Genomic DNA, 25,731 nt, shown 5'->3' with positions numbered 1-25,731 from the left:
TGAAGCAAAGAAATCAGTGTGCCACACCGATTCATCTAATTTGCATTCAGATGGCCACCCCTGTAGAGAATGCATTTTAAGCTCAAAACTCAGGATGTGGGTGTGTGCAAGTTCTCCCAATGCTTCTATTGGTTTTCAGTCTCCCAAATTCCCAAAACATGCATGTTAGCGTAATCAAAAACTAAATTGTCCATAGGTGTGAATGCGACAGTGAATCAGTTTGTTCACATGTGCCCTGCGATTCGCTGGCGATCAGTCCAGCGTGTCCCCCACCGCCGTCACAAAGTCATAGTAATTGACGAGTGTAGTGTAATTTGGCACCTTGATAAAGGAAAATAGAATCCATGCTGTCTTTGCGGAGACACGAGTTTCACAGCCCGCAGTTCTATTTGTTGACAGTCGGGGCGGTCAGTCCTGCCACACCTAGGAAACCCGTGCTCTTCATTGGAACATTTATGTGGGGCGGTATGACGGCTGGCTCACTTAATTACAGGGCCGGCCTCTCAAATGGGCTGCTTTCAGCAAGACGAGAAATAGAGTGTGTAAACTCTAATATGATTTTTGATTTTGGGGTATTTTAACAAAAGCATGTCACGGTCACGACATCCGGGAACATTTTTAAATAGTGAAGAAAAAAAAAAGAATACAAAACACATCTAATTGATGTAATAGTTGAACGGTATCAGTCAGGAAATCTTACATATGCGCAATTCTGCAAACTGTTTCTACTCTTCTTTGAAAGAGCTGACTTTAATACGTGGAAGTAAGAAAGGAGTGATGTCACTTCACTCTTGTTCCCTCTGGCAAGCTCAGGGTGTTTACCTAACACCCTCAGGTGCAGTGACTGAGACGTCGCTAGGCAACCTCATCATCCCCCGTTGCTGCTCTGCCTCCGGCACTCAAGTGGGAGCTTATGTGGATTTAAGTATGAAAGAGCAGCAGTGTTGATGAGTGGAAGAGGGATTACCATGAAAAAAATTGGAATGGGTGGAGGCACAGCGGATGAGGTCTTACCTGTATCACCATCACCACCAGACAAAGACTTGGAGGGACAACAAAGCATCTTTTAATTAGGCTCTGCTTTCTCTCAGCATTAACAGTTCAGAGTGCCCAAATTATGCGGAAAGAAAAAAAAAAAAAGGAACTTTTGGACAATTCAATAAAACTGACGCATTTTCCCACTACTTCAACGACAATGCTTTGCTGTTCCAGTCCACAGGACAAGAGATGCCAGTAGTGCATGTACTGTAAAAGGAGGCTGAAGCCATCTCGTGGTTTCCATAAGGACTGTCATTCTTAAATAAAAAAATAATAATAATTGTCAAATACAAGTGTACACCCGTTAGTGTGAAGCTGTCCCCAGTCATTGTGACCCAAGGCTACAGCCTCAATGGTGAAACTGCACGTTGCAACAAATGTAACAAGGTGGATGTAGAATATGTTGCCAGAGCAACATCGAGGGACTCAAAAAGGGGGGGTTTATCGCAGGGGTTACGTTCCAGACCAATCCAAGCAATATAGGAAGTCTGAAAAGTAGTTTATATACAGTATAGGAAATAACTCATTGGATTTACACACAGCAGGTTTTATATGGATGCGTGTGTGGCTTTGTTTTAGCGCTTGATATGATATATGACATATGACACGATAAAGATGTTGCGTGTCTTCAATTACATTTTCCTGTGTGTGACGTCGCAGAGGATCATGCGCAATTGTGTGTGGTTTCCATCCCCCAGTATATAAACACCAAGCACCCTTATTCAACGCAGTGGACATCAGGCGGAATTGCCACTTCCTCATTCATAATGGACCCAGTTCTACCAGTATAGCGTGCAGTTAGCCATGGAACCATGGCCACAACTCGAGAAATTACATCTTCCCTGAAGTGCAATGTGTTTGGATTTGGGGATCCTCTGCCATTCCTCCTTGCAGATCCTCTCCAGTTCTGTCAGGTTGGATGGTCAACGTTGGTGGGCAGCCATTTTCAGGTCTCTCCAGAGATGCTCAATTGGGTTTAAGTCAGGGCTCTGGCTGGGCCATTCAAGAACAGTCACAGAGTTGTTCTGAAGCCACTCCTTCGTTATTTTAGCTGTGTGCTTAGGGTCATTGTCTTGTTGAAAGGTGAACCTTCGGCCCAGTCTGAGGTCCTGAGCACTCTGGAGAAGGTTTTCGTCCAGGATATCCCTGTACTTGGCCGCATTCATCTTTCCTACGATTGCAACCAGTCGTCCTGTCCCTCCAGCTGAAAAACACCCCCACAGCATGATGCTGCCACCACCATGGCAGGTCTGTTGGGACTGTATTGGACAAGTGATGAGCAGTGCTTGGTTTTCTCCACATATACCACTTAGAGTTGAGGCCAAAAAGTTCTATCAGACCAGATAATCTTATTTCTCACCATCTTTGAGTCCTTCAGGTGTTTTTTACCAAACTCCACGTAGGCTTTCATGTGTCTCGCACTGAGGAGAGGCTTCTGTTGGGCCACTCTGCCATAAAGCCCCGACTGGTGGAGGGCTGCACTGATGTTTGACTTTCTAGAACTTTCTCCCATCTCCATCTCTGGAGCTCAGCCACAGTGATCTTTGGGTTCTTCTTTACCTCTCTCACCAAGGCTCTTCTCCCCCGATTGCTCAGTTTGGCCGGACGGCCAGCTCTGGGAAGGGTTCTGGTCGCCCCAAACGTCTTCCATTTAAGGATTATGGCGGCCATTGTGCTCTTAGGAACCGTAAGTGCAGCAGAATTTTTTTTGTAACCTTGGCCAAATCTGTGCTTTGCCACAATTCTGTCTCTGAGCTCTTCAGGCAGTTCCTTTGACCTCATGATTCTCATTTGCTCTGACATGCACTGTGAGCTGTAAGGTCTTATATAGACAGGTGTGTGGCTTTCCTAATCAAGTCCAATCAGTATAATCAAACACAGCTGGACTCCAATGAATGTGTAGAACCATTTCAAGGATGATCAGTAGAAATGGACAGCACCTAAGTTAAATATATGAGTGTCACAGCAAAGTGTCTGAATACTTATGGCTGCGTGATATTTCATTTTTTCTTTTTTAATAAATCTGCAAAAAATTCAACAAGTTTTTTTTCTGTCAATATGGCGTGCTGTGTGTACATTAATGAGGAAAGAAAAGAAAAAAAAAAAGAAAAATGATTTTAGCAAATGGCTGCAATATAACAAAGAGTGAAACATTGAAGGGGGTCTGAATACTTTCTGTACCCACTGTACTTTGATTCAGGCCCATTACATTATACTGCAATAACTGTCCCGCGGTCATGTTCTTGACAAAATAAAAAATATATGGAAATTCAGAAAAACTGTTCTGGACGTTCATTTCTATCGGTCCGCAGCTCTGCAGTTGTACCAGACCATACTCCTTAGTGGTTCCGTGGCTAACGAAGTACTGCAGTCGCTTTTACCTCAGCAACAGTTAAAGATACGCAGAGTACATCTTTCAAATTCAAATAACTGCATTTTTTTTTTTGGTCCTGTTCGGCTGTTAGGTCAAGCAAAATGGAGGATCTGTATCCCTTTTAAGCCGGAACACTTCTACGGTGTCACATTGGAGTTTTTAAGCTGCCGCTGTGGTTTCTGAGTATTATAATGGATGTTTATTGAGAATCAGTCGATCAGTCGAACAGAACAAAGTTTCTAGAGGGGAGTGAGAAACGAAGACAAAAGACAACGCACTAATTATAAATAAGATGAGAAAAGTAAATCAGTTTATTTATCTGGAACAATGAAACATATGAGTGTTGTATGGGGCAGCAGTCCTACACCCTGTGCGGGAAGGACAGGACAAGATAGGACAGGACAAGGATAGGAGAAGAAGCATGCAGGACAAGGGTCGTGAACACGGCTGTACAACTCAAGTGTGGTGGTGGTGACTGTAAATTATAAAAAGTGCTAATTCTAAAATATTAGTACCTATGGACACATTCTGACTGTCAAAGGTGTAAACAAACCTTGAAATTGCCTTTTTCCAAGTGGCCGATGAGTGGCTATCACTAAAGGTAATGCACCTGTTAGGTATTAAGTGCAGTAAATATTATGAAAGACACTAAAAGCCATAAATAGACAATCAAATGAAAAAATACTCAGTATGGCGGCAAGTGCGCATGCATTCGTGACGATTTATGTTCATGCACCAAAGCAAACTACCTTATGGTATGCGTTCGTAACCACAAAACACCATTTGCCTTGGACCTCTTGTAAATGTGTACTGAGGGAACTACTACTACTGCTCTGCTCAGGAGAGATCAGGGACACAAGCGCGATTTTACATCTGCTAGAAAATTTCATGTGTGCAGGGAAATTAAAAAAATAAATAAATACAAATTTGAGTCCCAAGCAATCAGCCTCGTGTTTTAATACAATGCTGCCCCCTAGTGTGGTATGAGAAACAAATTCTAGACCATAGGGTAAGGTTACTTGCAAAAATGTTAATTTATTCAAAATGTTCATTTGATAAAACATGTTTTAATATGGGTCAATTTTCACAGCTATTAAAAATATGTAAAAGTTAAGATGCAACACTTACAAATATACACGTTTTTTCCCCCAATAAGACACTAAGATAAAGGGCTGAAAGCACAAAATATATTCAGTTAGAGAAATAACTGCAATATCTATGAGAAAGAGAACAGTGACATGTAGGCAGCTATAAAAAAATAATTCAGGGTGTGTCTTGGGATCTATTTAAATCAAGACAAAAAAATTTAGAATACAAAGCACTCCTCACACACTGAAATCTACACACCATAAGAGTTATGAAAAATTAATGAACATGTATATACTCAAGGTACATGACACAAGGCATAACATTAAATAAATAACTAAACTGATTCAAGAACAAATTTGGTAAATAAATATACATCAAATAAAAACCAGTCTAGTAATGAGGAGCTCGATATTTACTGCTTTGTGGGTTACAGCAGAATATGCTATATGGCTTATAGTTAGAAAGGCAATTCAGTAGGTCAAACTGTGTGAATGTACATTTTAGAATTCAAAAAAAAAAAAATCATGATTTAATGAGTGTGGCGTCTGTTTAAACAATGGTTATTTTCAGTGCTTCAAAGTGTAATGCAAATTCCAACAAGGAACAAGAAAATTAAATAGTGAGCGCATACTTGCATAATTTGAATATCAATAAAATTCTGAAAATTCATTAATAAACCAGATTTTTAGAGAGAAGATTCTGAGAGTCCATTGCTGCTCAGGAAGTAACTAAGCCTTTAGGGTGGGAGGTAGAAAGGTGATTCAATGTATAGCTACAGTATATACTTTGATGTTCCAGGTCCTATATCTGCCAAAGTGAAAAACCACGGTTTCAAATACTCCGCTTCAGGAGCCTTGTATGCCCTCAGTGTGCTGGGAGGGCTCTCTCCACACACTAGACTCTCCTCCCCCTCTCTTAGCTAACATCAAGCCTATTTAAGAAAGCCTTTGTAGAGGAAACTGGAGCTACTGGTAAATCTCTCGTTCTCCAAACAAAAGAGCAAATCCCTGAGATTGACGCGTGTGATGCGCTGCCGTGTGGGCCTGGAGCCTGATGAACCAGCACCCCCTGAAACATTGGCGCCGGATCCCTGCGGGACGAGAGAAATGACCAACAATGACGACTTTGTGACTGTTTTCATACTAATGTAAAAATGTATTTGTATTTTCCGGTTGAAAAATAATGGAAGGCAATTGCTGGTGAGGCTGCACTCACCTGTCTGCTATAGACAACCACTTGGAGGAACCTCATTAGAGTAGAACCAGTTTGAAAAATAAATTGTATTTACATGATGTGTAAGATGTACTAAGACTTAACATAAAGCACCACAACATAGCTCAATGCAAAGAGCCAAGTCCCTCTTAACACCCTAAAAAGTCCTTTTCAGTTGTTTTTTTTTTAACTATGTAAAAAGTGCATTGATCAATGAAAGTGTACAGTCATCTTAATGGTGAATTGATATAAATCTGCTACGAAAGTGTGAGCTAAAAAGACATTTTGCCAAACCAACTTCATCTAGCATTTGGGATGTAATATTGTCTCTATGGTGCCTCAGTACACGTAAAATATGAATTAAAATCATTCAAGCATTCCTGAGTCCAGACGTTTTTCTGCCGAGAGGCCTGAAATTAGGTCATTCAAATTTCGAGCTTATCTACGTCACTGGGGAAGAGCTCCACCTTCCCTTTCCGCTCCCAAGCCAGCGCTGTCAACTTAAACACTTGTGCTCTCACAAGTGGGTTTTCTATAAAGAGGCAACCAATCAGAGGAAAGGGAGCGGTCTTAGCCAAATATCGACAAAGCGGATACAAAACTGGGTCAGCCGTTAGAGGGGCCTTTTCTGGACACACGTATGACCAAAACCAAGGCGTTTTTTGAAATTGACACTTTTATACTAATTCCATGTTAGAGAGTCACTCTATGGAGGTCTAAATAGCCAAAAGAACGGACCTTTGAAGCATAAAACTAATTAAAATGTGCATGGTGACAGAAATATAGCTACAGTGTCAATAGTTAAATTGCGGTGGTTAAAAATCGATTCATCAATGCATCGCAATACTTTCCCCCGCAATTCAATATCGATTCAGCAAATCGACACACCTCCTGGCCAATACGGGGTGCTTTGCATGTGATTCGCGTGAAGCAAGTGACTTCTACTTTTAAATTGGGGGGTACATAGCTGGGATAGGCTCCAGCACGCCCGATAAAGCGGTACAGAGAATGGATGGATGGATTATTAGTTTAAAAAAAACGATTACTTGGTTAGTCGATATTTCTGTAGGATAATCGATTCCAAAAATATTTTATTGTGACAGCCCTATTTTAAATCTAACGTTCTGGCTCATTTTAGATTTCCCTGTAAATCCGGAACACAGGAAATGCACAAAAGACACTCGAACCATGATTCGCAAAACCAACACGAAAACATGTCAGAAGTCGCCGTCCCGAAGCTCTAAATGGAGTTAAGGCAGCCGTTTTAGAGTCGTCGAAGTCAGGAGAAAGAGTGGATCTTACAATATGGTGATGGTTGAAATTCCCGAGCGACTGACCCCTATGTAAATAACTATCACTTTTCATTTGATTTCTAACAAGATGGAATTAGTGTCTAATAAGGTATTACTTAAAAACCCTACATATAATACCAAGGCTAACACTAATGAGTAAATTAGTAAAGTAAATGCACTTTACCTTTTCAAGAGTTGACAGAGTTGTCATCATGTGTTTACTTTTGTACACCATGTGCACAAATTTATTATTGTGCACCTTTTTTTTTTTTTTTACTACAATTGCCGAGAGAAAAACATTTAGTTTACATGCACTTTACCTTTTCAATATTTATACATAACTGTCATATTTTTTACCTCTGTACCCCATGACCACAAATAAGTTAGTGCAATTTTTTATTTTAAAGTGTTTTATTGCTTAAAAAAAATGTTACGTGACATACGACATGTTTACATGGCATCAAAAATAATTCTTTTAAAATTGTCAAAATGTACTCTTAATTATTCGTGTGTTGCCACTTCTTACTGAACCGATATCAGAACATTTAAATCAATATCGAATCAAACTGCAACCTAAAGACTCAAAATCGAATTGAAAGGTTCTTAATGCCCAGCAAATTTTATGTGCTACTTAAGCCAGTCGAGTATGTTGAACATTTAAGGGTAAACATTATCAGATATAAACCTAAAGGAAGGAGCAAGACAAACTGCAGTTTGTTGATTTAACTGAGAATTGTCTTGAATTTTGTACTAACTAGACCGTACTACTAATTGGTGGTAATGTGGCTAAAGTCAAAGTACGTCAGTCATTTTTACCTCTGTTACAGCAGTGGAAGATGGAGAGTCCGGAACCTTCCTCTTCTTTCTCGGGCCAATGGCAGCAAGAGCAGTCAGATTGGCCTCCCTCTGTCTCATCTGAGCGAGTTCTTGCTGCTGCATCTGGAGGAAAAGAAAACGCCACCAACACAGACATCAATCATACTCATTTACAGTAATTAAAACACTGACTTCTCTGACCTCTTTTGCTTTCTGTTTCAGACGTAGCTGCTCTGGGTCTTCTTGACGAGCTCGAGACTGCATTGACAAAAACAATTATCAACAGGCAACACTGTCAGTGTCCATAGATTGTGTGTTGCCCCCATCCCCCAAAACTTAGGAACCCTTAAACCAGTTTCAACATAGTCCTGAGTAGGGATGGGAATTGGTAAGATTTTTCCAATTCCATTTTCAATACTGCTTATTGAGTTCATTCTTTACTGATTCTCATTTGGAAAAAAAGGAGAACAAACAGGAATAATTACTGTATTTTCTCAATTATAACATGCACTTGATTATAACGCACTCTGTATTTTCAAGGTTTTTTCCTGAAAAAAACAACACTGTACTTCAAAGTAGCACGCACAACAAACTTGGCCCAAACCTTACTCTCTCTGACAACTCAAAAAATTACATTTTTCCAGTTTTAAATAATGACATTTCAGTATTTTCACAACAAATACACGATTTTCTCTCTCAAATGGATGGACTCTTTTTGGGGGGCATTTTTGATGTTGCTTTAGTGTTTACTCCCAGATGATACCTGCTGACAATATTACTTGAAGCAATGATTTCATATCATGGCCACACCCAGAGCACACTCAGTCGTCGTGTACCGACCAATCAGACAGCAGCTATCAACATGCAAATGTATTTGACTAATCACAGTACAGCTATTTTGTATCCCCCATAGGTATGGAGACGAGCTACGCAAGCAAGCTGTAGCAGCACCTAAACGGCGTCGATGTTGGGTGGTCGACGTTCGTAATTTTTACGGTGAGGTTTGTTCTTCATATCTGTGGCGTCCCACTTGCTTATAAGACAGCAACAGCATGTGTTGCAATCGCGATGTGGGCAAGAAAAAATATTTTTGAATATTTGCTTGTACTAGTTTGTAACACACACCCGAAAAGCACAAATTTAATAACAAAAAAACAAAACTGTTATAATCGAGAAATTACAGTAAATGAATAAAATAACATTTAAAAAATGCCAGCTGGATAATATCAAGGTAACTTCCAGTCGCAGTTTCTGGCAGGGCGGCTTTGAGCATAACACCCAAAAGAATTGCATGCACTGTTTCCCAGAATTCATTTGCATGCATACAAAATGTATCTTTAATGCATTATTTTGTGCAGACAGGGTTTAGTAGTTAGTGGTGTCGTTTTAAATTTTTTTAGTCCTGTAATCGTTAAATTACTGCTGCTTTTGGTGGCAATTTGGCACCTTTACTCAGAATGGTTAAAGTGATGTAGCCTATTAATAGCACTTGGAGGTCAAATATTCCATTTATGTCGGATGGTCAAAAGTGCGCAATATTGTCATTATTCTTACCAGAATTGATAAGAGAACCGCTTGCGAATTTGACGAACGATTCCAAATAGATTCCGTTTCCCAATGCTAGCCCTGATGTAGCGGGCCTTTTTAATATACCTTAGCTGCCTTTAAGAGAATCTCTCTCTCCTGTTCCTCCTTCCGCTGTTTCTCTAACTGATCCAGTTGCTCAAAGAACTTAAGCTGAGAACGAAGATCACTGCTCTGTTCATGGTTGTCCTCCTCCTGCCAGTAGAAAAGTGTTAGGGTTTATTCAGTGAAACAAAATTTAAAGAGTTGAATTGAGAGAACACTGACATTCTTAATGTAAGACTTCTGATATTTTGTGTTTTTGTAAAAATCAGTCAAATGTTTCAGTATTTCTGCCAATAGAAGCACACAAAACATGTTTGACCATGAGAAGCTAGACATATCACTTATGCCCCCCCCCACCCAAAAAAAAGTTTCCAAATGTAATTGTTGGCAACATGGTGCCATTTCTAAACTATGGGGAACCATGGACCCACTATGACAGTGTTACAGCTGTAAACAAACCTTGAAATTGCCGTTTTTCTGCTGTGCCACTAGGGAAACCCTTTCCAGCAGATCGCGTAGTCGATGCTGGGTAGCATGTGAGACACAATTTATCACATCTGGACCAAGGTCTGTCACTCCATGCCTGCAGCCTAAAGTAGAAAGGGTTGATGCCAGTTATACCTTAAATACCATTAGGAGCTGCATGTACAGTATGTTAGGCCGTCTGCGGCAAAAATCGACTGAACTGAAAAAAAATAGTCGCCTACTCCCCGCTGCACATCAGGCGATTGACCAGGCACATACGGCGGCTGAAATAAGTATTTAAAAAGGTAACCATTTTTCCTCACTAAATATATTTTCAAAAGGTGCTATTGATGAAATTTTCACCAGATGTTGGGAACTCAAATAATCCATACATACAAAGAAAGTAGAACAAATAACATCAGAAATTAAGTTGTGTAATGTGAAAAGACACAGGGAAAGTATTGAACACGTCAACTGGTATTTTTTTTAATACTTTGTACAAAAGCCATTTTTGGCAATGACAGCTTCAAGATGCCTCCTCTATGGAGAAACTAGTCGCATGCATTGCTCTGGTGTGATTTTGGCCCATTCCTCCAGACAAGCAGTGCTCAAATCTTGAATGTTCCGTGGGCTTCTTTTATGGACCTTGAATTTCATAAATTTTCAATTGGATTCAAGTCAGGTGATTGGCTGGGCCATTCTAGCAGCAGCTTTATTTTTTTTCCTCTGAAACCAATTGAGAGTTTCCTGGGCAGTATGTTTTGGATCATTATCCTGCTGAAATGTCCACCTCGTTTCATTTTCATCATCCTCGAAAATGGCAGCAGATTTTTGTCAAGAATGTCGCCGTACATTTGGCCACCCTTCTTTCAATAATGTGAAGTTTACCAGTACCATTTGCTGAAAATCAGCCCCACACCACCATGTTCCCACCCCCGAATTTCACTGTTGGTATGGTGTTTTTAGGGTGATGTGCAGTGCCATTTCTCCTCCATACATGGTGTGCATTATGGCATCCAAACAGTTAAATTTTGCTGTGATCAGACCAGAATATATTCTCCCAGTATTTAACCATCTTGTCCAAATTTTCAAAAAACTTTAAACAAGCATTGACCTGCTTTTCTTTCAGCATGGTGAGTGTGCATACAGGCCATGGCGGCGGAGTGCAGTACTCACGGTTTTCCTTATGACAACAGTACCTGCTAATTCCAGGTCTTTTTGAAGCTCTCCACAGGTGGTCCTTGGCCCTTGGACAACTCTTCTGATTATTCTTTGCACTCCTCTGTCAGAAATCTTGAGGGGAGCACCTGATCGAGGCAAATTTATGGTGGTATGATTGGCTTTCCACTTGCGTATTACGGCCCCAACCGTGCTCACTGGAACGTTCAAAGCTTAGATATGCGCCTGTAACCAATGCCATCGTTATGTTTTGCAACAATTAGGTTGCAATGGTCTTGAGAGACCTCTTTGCTTTTACCCATCATGAGATGTGTCTTGACTCACACCTTGGCAATGAGACCTTTTTGTAGGCCATCAATTAAGACTGAACCTGGTAATGTTAATTTGCACTGACAAGGGGCTGAATTGCTGTTTGATTATTGATAGATTTTAAGTGTTGTCTTGGCTTTACATGCCTTTTTGCGCCTCCCTTTATTTGTGTTCAATACTTTTTCCCTGTGTCATTTCACATTATTACACAACTTAATTTCTGAGCTTATTTGTTGTACTTTCTTTGTAAGGATGGGTTACTTTGGTTGTTCCCAACATTTGGTGAAAATGTAATGTGAAAGGCTCCTTTGGAAATATATATAGTGAGTAAAATGGTGACATGTTATATACGTATATCTGCCACTCCATAAATCAATTAACTGCAACAAAAAAAACTGCAACCCCCAGTGTTCTTATCGGAAAACAATGTTTCAGGTGGCACAGATATTGTACTTTTTATTGAACCAATCAACATGGTGCTGTTGTGAAGGAAGAAGCAATTTGTACCTATAACAATACAAAGAGGAAATGACCACGAAATAGAGGGAGAATGTGGAATTTCTGAGGCTGTTGGTTCCATCTATTGACTCTGGCCAGTCTCCATGGTTTGCTTTCTTATACACATGTACATATGAAAATATAAATTGAGTTCAGTATTGAAAAACAGTGTAATGTACAGTAATTTCTCGCATATAATGCACATTTTTCCCTCCAAAAAATTGTCAAGTCAATATTGCCCATTATACATAGGTATAGGGAAAAATGGGGGGGGGGGGGGGGGGGGAAACTTCCATTTTATAAATGTAACCCACCATATAGAGGTTATGAAAAGGCTGTACACTTTCATTACAATATGCCACCGCCACCTAGAGGTTATGAAAAAGGTGTACACTTTCATACTAGTATGCCACCGCCACCATGAGGTTATGAAAAAGATGTAGCCTACACTTTCATTCCAATATGACAGGGGTACATATGCATATATACAGTTGGGCTCCTAAGTTTACATACCAAGGCAGAATTTGTGATTTAAAAAAAATAAAAAAATACGACTGAACAACAACAATCAATTTATTTATGGTTATGTTTTGTTTAATAATGTTTTTCTGAAATGCTTGAGTTTAATTTGAATTCCATTAAAATAAAATGTCTTTAGCCTTGTCATGTTTTCTTTAACAAATTCTACACATCTTACAATTCTCCCTGGGTAATCAAACATATGAGTACAACAGTGTGTTCTCTAATTTGCTAAATAAAAATAGGGCTGTGAATTCAAAATAAGGGCAAGTAAATAAAGTATTACGTGTTCAAATAAAGTGCTTAGCTTCAGAATAATTATTTGAAAAAACTAACAAAATAAAGATAATACTTGTTTTGATCATATGGGTAGAAGCAAAATCATGCATTGTAAAAATGCATTAAGACTTTCCCAAAATTTTTAATATGGAAATGTTTATTTCTTTCCATAATTCTATTCAAATAATTTATAGATTCAGGGCCCACAACTTAAACAATTTCAAGTATTTATTTATTTTTTTATATTTACATAATGTAGGCTTCCACCTCATAAACCCCAAAAAATTAGGAATTCAAAAAAATGTGAATACTGCATCTCTATACAGATCCTCAGCAGAAGGAATCATCAAGTCCTCTAAAACATTCTGGTAGACTGTTGCGGTGACCTTGTATTTAAGAAAGTTGTTTACCAACAACTGCACTGGACATTGCACACCAAACCATGACTGACTGTGGATATTTCACACTGGACCTCAAGCACCTTGGGTTCTGTTCTTCGCCCATCTTCCTCCAAATCCTTGGACCTTGATTCCAGAATAAAAGGCGCACTTTACTTTGATCTGAAAAGAGGACCTCAGACGACTGGCCGACAGTCCAGTCCTTCTCCTTGGCCCTGTTGAGACGCTTCCTACGTTGACTCAGGCTAAGAAATGCCTTGACCCGAGCAACCCGACAGCTGTAGCCCATCTCCCGGCTGCGTCTGAATATGTTGGTTTTTGAAGTTGTGACTCCCACCTCATTCCACTCTGATAATCCGCTGAAGCCCACGGTCATCTCTTTTGGTGGTGCATCTTCCCTGACACCTTTTGTGCTTCCACTAGACTTTCCATTGATGTGCTTGGACACAGCACTCAGTGAACAGCTAGCCTCCTTAGCTATGAACCTTTGTGGCTTACCCATCCGATGGAGAGTATCAATGATGGTCTTCTGGCCAGTTGTCAAGTCTGCAGTGTTCCACATATTAAACCCAACTGAGACAATTGAACCAAACTGAAGCAATTTAAATCACACCTGGGGAAACCTGTGCAGGTGCTTTGAGTTTAGTAGATGATTAGTGGGTGACACCAAGTTTAAAACATTTACGGCCTGCAAAATCTGGGGTGATTTCTTCACAGTATTCTAATTTTTTAAATTCCTGATTTTGTGGGTTTTATGAGCTGGAAGCCCAAATTATGTACAAATAAACAAATACTTGAAATTGTTTAAATTGTGGGCCCTGAATCTATAATCTATGAAAGTTTAATGTTTTGAAGGGAGGTATGGAAATAAACTTTTCCACGATATTCAATTTTTTTGGAAAGGGTCTGTATTTTAGTTGTGAAATTTCACTTGATACAAGACATTGCATTTTTGATTGGCATTGTAATTTCCTGTGACATTGCAATAATGTTCACCAGAGACTGTCAGCCACTCATGACAGTTCGGTCAGTTTTTGCGTCGTTCAGTGTGCTGCGAGCGGGCATTATTTTGCAAATGACAGCTGTGGTCAGAAGTTTAGATACACATCACAAACAATGTCATTAATTTGGGGCTTTTAATTATTTATTTGACCCGTTATTTTTCAAGAGTGGAACGGAATTGCGGCGGAGTGGCTGACTGGTTAGCACATCTGCCTCACAGTTCAGAGGACCGCCCGTGTGGAGTTTGCATGTTCTCCCCGTGCCTGCGTGGGTATTATCCGGGCACTCCAGTTTCCTCCCACATCCCAAAAACATGCATGGTAGCTTGAAGACTCTAAATTGACCGTAGGTGTGAATGTGAGTGTGAATGGTTGTTTGTTTATAAATGGATGAATGGGTGGGTGGAATGGAATGCCCAAAGCCCCGACCTTAACCCAATTGAACATTTGTGGACAATGCTTAAAAGTCATTCCCTGCCAAGAAACCAACTAATTGAGTGAACTTCACCAATTCTGCTAAGAAAAGTGGTCAAATATCCCCCCCAAGAAATGAAAATTGAATTAAAAATTTGGCGCGCGATACTTAAATGTTCAAATAATTAAGTCCCAAATTAATAATGACTTTGAACAATGAGGTGTCTATGTAAACTGCTAATCACAATTGTATTTTGAGGATTTGCCAGCATGTAGGACAATGTGAAACTACTGACTAGCAATATTTTATAAACTGATGAAGACAAAGCAGTTAGGACCCTACAGATAAGAGCGCTCATGTCTCACCAATCTCCTGAATTCTCCTCTGTAACATGGTGCAGGAAAGAAAAGCCTCATCCTGACAGGAATGTGTCACTGCTCCAACAATTCCTGAATTGGTTGCGAGGATGTTGGCACTTTCCTCAGACAGGTTTACTCCAGCCATGGAGGCTACATCATTGATGTCGTCATCATCTCTGTTAAAATAGGTGCAGTGATGCCAATTTACCTACCCAGACTGATGAATGCCCAACCTGTCAAACAGCTTCAATCACTTTATCACGTAATCACACCATGTTACTGTGATTTTAATTGCATACACACACACACACACAAAGTTAGGGTTATTCGGCTTTCAGGTGAACTTTCAGGAAGAAGCCACAAAATGCACTCTAACCTTTACAGGTTAACTTAATTTGAACTTCTCTATACTTTTGAACATTTACTTTTTTCACAAGGTTCCGCACAGGTTTAATTTGTTTTTTTCCACAAGGACATCCACTTCTATGCCTCTCTGTGACTCTTCCAGTCACTCCGTATCTGTTGCAACCTGCTGTTGCTGTGTGACCTGCTAAATTCATTGGCATCTTTCCTCTGAGAATATCCTGTTTGAAGCCTAGCCAAGTACTTTTGATCAATTGTTGGCTGTCGTCTTGGTCCCACGATGTCCAAATGTGAAGAGCAAGATGAAGACGACTGATTGGCTGTACTGATTCTAATTGAACCAGGAAATGTAATCACCTTGTTAGAAACCAGCAAGTTGTGCAAAAAGTACTGAAAATTTGAAGTTTGACATGTTAAGTTGTTATTAGTTCACCTGTGCATTTCATGTACATCCAGAAATTTCACCCAGAAGCCAAATACAGAATCTCTTTTAAAAGAGTCGCGTATGGTTTAAATTTGTCTGTTAAGGTATATAAGGAGGGTGCTTTCTAGCAATGGGCTTAATGGATTAATAGATGCATTGTTTTATTAAAACGATTTACAGGCGGTACGGTGATCGACTGGTTAGCACATCTGCCTCACAGTTCTGAGGACCAAGGTTCAAATCCCGTGCCTGTGTGGATTTTATCCAGGTACTGCGGTTTCCTCCCACATTCCAAAAACATGCATGGTAGGTTGATTGACGACTAAATTGTCCGTACGTGTGAAGGTGAGCGCGTATGGTTGTTTATATGTGCCCTGCGATTGGCTAACGACCAGCTCAGGGTGTACCCCGCCTCTCGCCCCCTCTTGTGATAGGCGCCATCAAGCCAGTGACCCTAGTGGGGATAAGCGGTAAGGAAAATGGATGGATGGATAAAAGAATTGACATGCGGACAATTTATATTATTATTTTAATGGTAATGTATGTGGTTGTGGTGACTATGATGATAAAATAAAGCAAGTTGTAAATTGCAATACTGCCTTGGCCTATGACAGCTGATTGAAGGTGTGACAGCGTGGTGTTTTCTGCTGTTGGACAAACATGTCTCAACAAACAGTTATGTTGCACTTTATGCTTTACTTTATTTGGTTGCAGGCGGCTTGTGCATGTAAATGTGGAGACATCTTGGTCAGGCTGTGCTGCTTTTCTGTTGTTGGTGTTTCATGCCTTTTTCTTAACGAAGAGACATTCTAATCCAATTTTTTAATTCGATATAGATTTTATTACGGAAAGAAATGCTTTGTATTTTCCTGAAATAACAGTTTTTTTTTGTTTTGTTTTTTAAATCAACTGTAGCTGTATTGATGTGTTTGATTGTCCATCCCGTCTCCTGTCAATGACAATAACCTTTAACGTAGCACAATTACTCATTTAATGCATTAGTTGGATTAAACTGCTTCATAATCTTACTTGAAAGTACCGCCTGCTTCTTTTAGCCTATTCTTTTGGGCTAGAGTCAAGACTGCGGCCGGGCTTAGCCTGGAAACAGGTGGCACCTCCGACTTGACAGGAACTGCCAGAGTGGGAGACAGAAAAATAGTGTAAATGAACAACAACAAAAATAACACCAATAAGCTAAGTCAGCAAGAGGTCACAAAGTAATACGCTCACATGGTTGCAACTCTTTAAGCTGGACCTGTGGCTGTCCCAGCACAATGCGACCAGGGGCCTGATTCCTGAGATTCACCATAGGGGACACGGCTAAGGGGACCTGAGGTCTCAGCATTGTTCTCTGCTGCTGAGGCTGGAGGACCTGGAGAGGGTTTTGTCCAGTATTACTTGGAAAGTCACTGGATCTGTACTTCTTTTGTTGGAGAAAATAGAGCTGCCAAGCTAGAAACATTCACTTCCAGAACAATGTCCAAATTTGTCTGAATTTCCATATTTTAAAAAAATCTTGTCAAGAGCATTTCTGTGCAACAGTCATAACCATAATCGTTAAAAAATTATGCTTCAATATTTGTCATTATAATGTTATTACATCAACCTTGTAATGGTGGACACAGTTGCGGCCTGAATCAAAGTACCAGTATATGACATTGGCGTTCCATCATCAAAAATATCTGTTTATATGGATTCATTCACCTTTGCCAATTCTGTTGTCAACCCTGGTTAAAAAGAAACTTAAAAAATAAATAAATAAATAAATAAAACGCAAATCTATTCAAGTAGATGAATCAGATCTCAAAAGTAAAAATTAAAACTCAGGACTCTATTTTGCCAACAAACAACATTACTGAGAGACTGATTGGATAGTTTATGCATAAACAATAGTTTTGGTTTACTTGTACTTGTACTTGTACACGTACAAGACGTACATGTTAGGAGAAGAAAATTAATTAAAATTCTCTTGCATGCCATTTATTACATATATCCTATATCCACAAATTTCCCTATTGTGAGAAAAAATTAAGGTTATATTACAAATATTTATTAATAATAATAATATACCTTTAACTTGCTCCGCTTGACCTTTTTTTTTTTTTTTAGCATTTACAGCCGACACGCTGCTTACACAGAGGAAAAGCGGACGTGGCTGAAGACAGGAGAGGGTGCGTGAAGGAGGACGCTAAAGCCACGCCCCCGCGCCAGGAGTGGGGGGTTAACCGCTTGACTGACTGGGAGCATTTCCGGGGTGTGCATTGTGCAAAACAACATCGGTTTGGCAAAGGAACCCCGAAAATGTTGCCTACGAAGAGACACGCTTACGAAGCACAGTTTAAACTTCAAGCTATCAGTTACGCGGAGGAACATGGGAGTCGAGCAGCCGCGAGAGAATTCAAGATCAACGAATCCATGGTTTGCAAGTGGAGGAAGCAGGAAAACGAGCTTTGCCAAGTCAAGAAGACGAAGCGGAGTTTCCGCGGAAAAAAAAAGAAAAACAAAATGCGGAAACAAGGTGAGGTGGCCCGAGTTGGATTAATGAGCACCGAACAGCCGGGAGAAGCGTCTCTACAGTCACCATTCGACTGAGTGCAATAACTCGGGGCTTGCCCAGCTGTTCATTTTGGATACAGAAGATGAGGACTTTGATGGATTTGTGGATGAGGATTGATCAAATAATGACGTGAGTACATTGTTAAATACTTCAATAAAGTACAACCGAACTCAGTTTTGCTTCCGCTGCCTTTTTAAAAACATTGTTTTACCGTGCATGCATGCTACCGTATGTTTTAAGCTAGCGTATGTTTTACCATGCCTGCGCCCAATAATACAGTGCGCCTTATGTATTTGTTAAATACAGAAATAGACCACCTAACAGAGACTGCGCCTTTTAATACGGTGCACCCTATGGTCGTGAAAATACGGTAATTGGCCTGTTATTTTGTTGTTCAAAGTTAGTTACTCTCCGCAAAAACGCAGTTCCTGCCCAACCGATGTGACAAATGTGTTCTTTTACCAAATCACTTATTTCGATATTTTGTGACTGCTTGTAATGATAGCTTAGCAATTAGCTCGTCTTCGCCTATCCACTCCTCACCTCCGTTCCTGACACTTCTGTAAGAAGCATGATAAGGAATGTAGCTTATTCACTACCATGGAGGTGATGATTAGTGTCTTATAATGCGTTGACACCGGACACAAAGAGGGGGCGCAATAAAATAGCGTGCACCAAGCAGCTGTTCAATGTGGACGTGACGATTATGTCAGACGCTGGATCTCCCCCCCGCCCCCCAATACCCAGAACAAATCAGTGTTACGGCCGTAAAGAGTCAACGTTCAGTGATTTCCGTAACAAAATACGGACGATCTGTAACATTTGGCAGCTCTGCAATAAGTTAATATTAAAACATGGATATCAGTGGAAGATATTTACAAGTGACGGAGTCTGTCCAGGCTTGCTAACATTTGGCTGAAGCTGGGTTCTGTTAATTTGAGTGGCGAGGCGAGGAGCAGGGCTACTCAGGACAACCGTGGTGGGGCTTTGTGAGGTGGACAAGACAGATCCAGATGCTGGCTGGGCGAGCTGACTCTGCTGGATGAAGGCTGCAGAGTCTGGTGTAAGTTGCCTCAAGGCAGGAAGATTTTGCTGCAGACAAATTAGCAAACATTACTGAACTATAATAACATGGAGGCGATGATTAATGACTTATAATGCATTGACACGAGGCACAAAGGGAAATTTCGCCTCTGAAGCTCGGTAGCTGGGGGGATAGCGTGCACCAAGCAGTCACCAGGTAGTACCCGGAAAGCAGCGAGGTTGGGTGACTGTTTTAAGGTCACTTATTTTGGCTATTTAGACCTCTATAGAGTGACTCTCTAACATGGGCTTAGTACAAAAAGTGTCAATTTAATTGAAATTTTTTATTTTTTTTTAAAAACCTACTTCATTTTGTCATACGAGTGTCCAGAAAAGGCCCCTCTGACAGCTACTTCTGTTGGACCCAATTTTGTATTCGTCCATATTTAGCTAAGACCACCCCCTTTCCTCTGATTGGTTACCTCCGTGTAGAACACCCACTTTTGAGAGTACACGTGTTTGTTGTGTTGAAAGGGAAGGAGAGGATCTTCGCTAGTGAGGTAGATAACCTCGAGAAATTCAAATGACCTGATTTCAGGCCTCTTGGCAGAAAAAAATGCCATCTGGAACTCAGGAATGCGTGGATGATTTTAATTCATATTTCACGTTTGGCACCATAGACAATATTACATCCCAATTACATGAAAAAATGGCACCTTTTGTGTGCGTTTGTTTGTTAAATATAGTGTTTATTTCATCGAATTAATTCAGGAAATTTGTACTCAGTGTTACAGCCATAACGAGTCAGCATTCAGTAATTTCCATAAGGAAATACGGAAGTTCCCTAACATATGACAGCTCCTTTCTGTTTACCTCTGCTGTCCATTGTTGCTGCCACGCAGTTTTCATTTCTGTTATCAAGCCACGCTCTTTTTGTAGAGTTATGAGGCATAAAAGGTTCAATCTTTGTTTTGAGAGCTACTGACCAGTGTTTTCTTTGTCTATAAAATTTAAAAACATTCATCGCATATTTTAGCGATGGAAATTGAGGAATGCATCACTAAAGAGCTCCTTTTAGGTCACGTTTTGCGATGCGATACCGGATATTTCGGACCCTAAACCTTAATTTGGCCATAGACATGGATGTGTTCTATGTTTGCTAGAGGAAACCAAAAATGAAGAGCAACATGAGAATATAAGCCACCTTACCTCAAGGAAAGGCACTAGGTACGGTTGGGGCGATGAGTTAAGCTCTTTATATAGTCTGCTGGTGAATTCCTCAGCTTCCAGTTTATTCTCCTGATGAAAGAGCTGATATGAATGTATATGTAGATGCCATAAACACCTTGTATGTACCGTCATTGTCACTCACCAGTAGGTCTTTAACCAGCTGTTTCACACTGGCAGCCTCGCTTAATCGCTTGCCAGTGCAAGTCAGCTTGATCAGTGTAGACAAGAAGTTCCTACATTTGTTCACATTCTCCATTGTCTCCTGATAGGAGTAAAGGACCCATTTAGATTCTGTTTCTCTCACATTTTAACACATTTATTATAGACAGCAGACAGTTTCATCTCAGGGACACTACTGGATACAATTACAGGGCTTTTAAACATACAGCTCTTTCATTCCATTGAAAGGACTCACTTTACTCATTGTAATTGACGTAACCGTGGTCCCAGCTGTTTGAGTTCTCTGAGTCATTCTTGGCATTGCCGTCGCCACTGAACCCTAAAGGAGAGGGAGAGAGTACTGGTCATCATATCTGTTTAATGTTTTGATCATGAATGTGAAAAATAATGTCTATAGACCTACTTTACAGCACAGCGCATCTCTTAATTCAATCACTTTATTTTTCAAGTTTTACCATTTTTTTAAAATCTATTTTACCTTCAAATTTGTTAATCAAAAGGCATAAACATATGAAAAATGAAAAGCATTTATTTTATCTATCTTCAAAACACACCATCATTACATAATTACTAGGGATAACCCAGTCTCATTTGTTTGCATCTGCAGATTACTCAGCAATGCATTGGAACAGTGGTTCTCAAACGTTTTACACCAAGTACCACCTAATAAAATACTTCGCTCTCCAAGTACCACCATCATGACCAACACTAAAATACAATAATGGAGTGTTCATAAAAAAACAATGCAAACAAATTACATTTAAATATCCTGTCTTACATAAACCTCATACAGGATAAATGGCCTGTGATGAGGAATGTTTACATGATTCGATCAATTACTGACATCATCAAAAGATATACCAACTTGAAATGCATTAAAACATTCAGCCTAGAATACCTGAAGGCCAGGAGGTCTATGAAGAGTGGTGGTGGAAGGCAACGATGTTGGAGTTGGACAGCCCTGTCGGATAATGGTGCTAGGAGATGTTTGTCTGCTGATGATGCTGTTTCCAGGAGCCTGGCAAAAGGCAGAAATGATAATTAAAACTAATTTTCTCAAAATATACACCCACATGACACTGGCTGATCTGATGAGCTAAAATGTTTCTTAAATGTAAGAGTCGCAATAGGGGATGTCCACTCCAGAGGTGGGTAGAGTAGCTCAATATTGTACTCAATTGAGAGTACTGTTACTTGACAATAATGTTACTCAAGTAAAAAGTAGTCCTCCAAAAAAATTTAAGAGTAAAAAGTACACAGTGAAATAATTACTCACGTATTGAGTAAATAGTAACTTCAGATTGTTTTAACCACAGCATGAACATCAATTAAAAAAAATTACAAAATGAAATGTGAATGTGGAAATTCTGATGTTTCTGTGTGTGAAAATGTATGCACAGACAAAACTACAACAACATATGTAATTTACTGCACGGTGTTTTCTAAAGTTATAAGAGAGCTGAAATATAAACATTTGGGCAGACAGATACTACAATACATGAAAGCTGTTGTTTTTGTTCATCTAAATGTAAACAAGACTAGCGTGCCGTTGCCTTCATGGTAACGACGACCTTCCCAAAATGGTGGTTACTCAGGCACGACGATCAGCCAGGCTGGCTTATTTAGTGTTAATATCTATGCCCGGGAAGCCCAATAGCCGTTTTGTGAGGTCATGTGACTTTAGTGTTGTTTGATTGGTGAACTATACAAATGTCACTAGCGCTTAAATTGGATTGGGGCAAACAGCGCCCAATGCGGAAGGCGTAGTCTCGTGCACGAAATAGTTGATAAGCAATAATGTATAAATAAAAGTAGCGAGTGACATTTAGATCATTGTAGCAGAGTAAAAGAAGCGTTAATTCGTAACAGCAGAAGCGGCGTAAGTGTTTTTTCTGATCTCGTCAACTCCTGTGACTTATCCAAAGCAGGTCCCGAGCGCACAGGCGGAACCTCAGGCCTATGTGCTCGCATATTAGTCCGCCACGGAGTAATATTCACCATTACATGTGTGTGTGGATAGTGTAATGGATCTAGGAGTACAAAACCGCCTAAGACCACATTATTATTGTACACACAGCACCCCATATTGACAGAAAAAAACCAGAATTGTTGAAATGTTTACAGATTTATTAAAAAATAAAAACTGAAATATCACGCAGCCATAAGTATTCCAAACCTTTTTTAGTAGAAGCCCCCTTTTGAGTTAATACAGCCATGAGTCCTTTTGGGAATGATGCAACAAGTTTTTCACACCTGGATTTGGGGATCCTCTGCCATTCCTCCATGCAGATCCTCTCCAGTTCTGTCAGGTTGGATGATGAACGTTGGTGGACAGCCATTTTCAGGTCTCTCCAGAGATGCTCAATTGGGTTTAAGTCAGGGCTCTGGGCTGGGCCATTTAAAGCCGCTGAACCTCTCCTTCGTTATTTTAGCTGTGTGCTTAGGGTCATTGCCTTGTTGGAAGGTGAACCTTCGGCCCAGTCTGAGGTCCTGAGCACTCTGGAGAAGGTTTTTGTCCAGGATATCCCTGTACTTGGCCGCATTCATCTTTTCTTCCATTGCAACCAGTCGTCCTGCCCCTGGCGCTGAAAAACACCCCCCCAGCATGATGCTGCCACCACCGTGCTTCACTGTTGGGACTGTATTGGCCAGGTGAGGAGCAGTGCCTGGTTTTCTCCACACATAGCGCTTAGAATTAAGGCCAAATAGTTTTCTATCTTGGTCTCATCAGACAAGAGAATCTTATTTCTCACCATCTTTGAGTCCTTCAGGTGTTTTTAGCAAACTCTATGCGGGCTTTCATGTGTCTTGCACTGAGGAGAGGCTTCCGTCGGAAGGGTTCTGGTCGTCCCAAACGTCTACCATTTAAGGATTATGGAGGCCACTGTGCTCTTAGGAACCTTAAGTGCAACATAATTTTTTTGTAACCTCGGCCAGATCTGAGCCTTGCCACAATTCTGTCTCTCAGCTCTTCAGGCAGTTCCTTTGACCTCATGATTCTAATTTGCTCTGACATGCACTGTAAGGTCTTATATAGACAGGTTTGTGGCTTTCCTAGTCCAATCTGTATAATCAAACACAGCTGGACTCCAATGAAGGTGTAGAACCATCTCCAGGATGATCAGAAGAAATGGACAGCACCAGAGTTAAATATATGAGTGTCACAGCAAAGGGTCTGAATACTTATGGCTGTGTGATATTTCAGTTTTTCTTTTTTAGTAAATCTGCAAAAATTTCAACAATTCTGTTGTTTTCTGTTAAAATGAGGTGCTGTGTGTACATTAATGGGGAAAAAATAAATGATTTTAGCAAATGGCTGCAATATAACAAAGAGTGAAAAATTGAAGGGGGTCTGAATACTTTCTGTACCCACTGTATGTTATTAATAGAATTAATCATTTATGTCTATGACTGGCTGCACGGTGGCCGACTGGTTAGAGCGTCAGCCTCACAGTTCTGAGGTGCGGGGTTCAATCCCCGGCCCCGCCTGTGTGGAGTTTGCATGTTCTCCCCGTGCCTGAGTGGGTTTTCTCCGGGCACTCCGGTTTCCTCCCACATCCCAAAAACATGCATTAATTGGAGACTCTAAATTGCCCGTAGGCATGACTGTGAGTGCGAATGGTTGTTTGTTACTATGTGCCCTGCGATTGGCTGGCAACCAGTTCAGGGTGTACCCCGCCTCCTGCCCGATGACAACTGGGATAGGCTCCAGCATGCCCGCGACCCTTGTGAGGAGAAGCGGCTCAGAAAATGGATGGATGGCTGGATGTCTATGACTGCAGAGCTGCCAACCTATCGAAATTCACTTCCAGAACAATTTGTCAGAATTTCCATATTTTGTAAATTATGTCAAGAGCATTACTGTGGGACAGTTATATACATTACATACACAGTATATCAATTCATAGGATAAAGATAATTCTGCTTACTGTTTAACTACGCAACACAACCATTACTCTACAATAGTAATCAGTAATTAATTAAGGTTTCAATATTTGGTATTTTAATGTACAGTATTTCTTAGGGGTTGGCTCTGTTGTAGGTGTTCATCACTTACCCCTTAGATGTCAAAGTATTTGGGTTATTGGTCAGACAACAATGCTAGTTAGTAGCTACTAATGCTAATGTGAACAAAACCCCGTGAACACTTTCTATCTCGTCCGTGAATGACAAACTACTACCTTTTTATCTTCCTGCCCCATCCACAAGCGCTTCATCACGATCGCTCTGCGGTGTTGTTTTGTTTACGTTACAGGAAAAGCACAGAGTTGCAGCTGTTTGATGTGACACATGCGTTGCACTCGGTAACGTGCTTTATCTTCAGGTGATTTTACACTGATATTTCATACACGTTTTGCAGACTACAGTTGTTTCCAAATGATAGACATTCCCTTTTTTGAGGATTAATTATGGCTCTCAGTTGCTAGCATCTTCTCCTCCATGTTAGCGAAGTCTCGCAGAGTAGCAAAAAGTAAAGAAAATAAAACTGATGATCCTCTTTTGCCATATCAGGCATTAATGAAACATCGATCAAATCGAGCTTCTCGATATATCGCCCAGCACTAACGAACTATGGAGGGGCGTACACAGACTGAAAGTGGAAAATCTCAATATGAAAACAAAAAACAAAATTTAAAGTAGGAGATACAACCTGGCCTGGAGGCATGTTTGATGTAGCAGTTCTGGGTGTCATGCCTCCTAGTGCCTGTGCCTGCATCTGGGCCAGTGCCTGCTGAGGAATCATCAACAATTGTCCAGTCTCACAGCGTACAAGCACCATCCCTTAAGAGAGTTGGAGAACATGTTAAATTCCATTTCAACGGGTAACTAGATAGGCTGCTACATTCATGCTGTAAATGAAATGAAGTTCTTCTAAGACCAGTGGTTGGAAGTAACTACAAAAACTATATTTGGTTCCTGTATTTAAGTACATTTTTCAAGGTACCTGTAATTTACTTGAGTATTTAATTTTTATGACTTTTTACTTCCTACATTTTCAAGATATCTGTCCTTTTCTACTCATTACTTTGTGTAAAACAGGCTTGTTACTTTGTCCAAAAAATACTTGCTACTTTTTCAAAC

General features: G+C 40.3%; 1 protein-coding gene across 4 annotated transcripts in view; it reads right to left on the bottom strand.

Annotated features, from left to right (window-relative positions):
* Nucleotides 1-4,426: 4,426 nt before the first annotated feature.
* Nucleotides 4,427-25,731, bottom strand: part of taf4a (TAF4A RNA polymerase II, TATA box binding protein (TBP)-associated factor) — a 29,925-nt gene continuing 8,620 nt past the window's right edge. For 3 of the 4 annotated variants that reach the window (XM_061785423.1, XM_061785424.1, XM_061785425.1), the window contains exons 3-17: nucleotides 25,301-25,431; nucleotides 21,548-21,667; nucleotides 20,885-20,968; nucleotides 20,612-20,731; nucleotides 20,449-20,538; nucleotides 19,096-19,308; nucleotides 16,890-17,031; nucleotides 16,689-16,791; nucleotides 14,879-15,048; nucleotides 11,115-11,222; nucleotides 9,910-10,040; nucleotides 9,475-9,600; nucleotides 8,023-8,079; nucleotides 7,822-7,944; nucleotides 4,427-5,591 (exon numbers count right to left, since the gene is read on the bottom strand). In XM_061785423.1, the coding sequence (XP_061641407.1) occupies nucleotides 5,433-5,591; nucleotides 7,822-7,944; nucleotides 8,023-8,079; nucleotides 9,475-9,600; nucleotides 9,910-10,040; nucleotides 11,115-11,222; nucleotides 14,879-15,048; nucleotides 16,689-16,791; nucleotides 16,890-17,031; nucleotides 19,096-19,308; nucleotides 20,449-20,538; nucleotides 20,612-20,731; nucleotides 20,885-20,968; nucleotides 21,548-21,667; nucleotides 25,301-25,431 (1,877 nt within the window). In that variant the 3' untranslated portion in view covers nucleotides 4,427-5,432. The remainder of the gene's footprint in view (nucleotides 5,592-7,821; nucleotides 7,945-8,022; nucleotides 8,080-9,474; nucleotides 9,601-9,909; nucleotides 10,041-11,114; nucleotides 11,223-14,878; nucleotides 15,049-16,688; nucleotides 16,792-16,889; nucleotides 17,032-19,095; nucleotides 19,309-20,448; nucleotides 20,539-20,611; nucleotides 20,732-20,884; nucleotides 20,969-21,547; nucleotides 21,668-25,300; nucleotides 25,432-25,731) is intronic. The other variant, XM_061785426.1, reaches the window with a different exon arrangement.

This window comes from Phyllopteryx taeniolatus, chromosome 9, assembly GCF_024500385.1.
Source record: "Phyllopteryx taeniolatus isolate TA_2022b chromosome 9, UOR_Ptae_1.2, whole genome shotgun sequence".
NCBI classification, from domain to species: Eukaryota; Metazoa; Chordata; class Actinopteri; order Syngnathiformes; family Syngnathidae; genus Phyllopteryx; species Phyllopteryx taeniolatus.
Note: the sequence above shows the minus strand (reverse complement) of the source record. Positions and strands in the feature narration are given on the sequence as shown.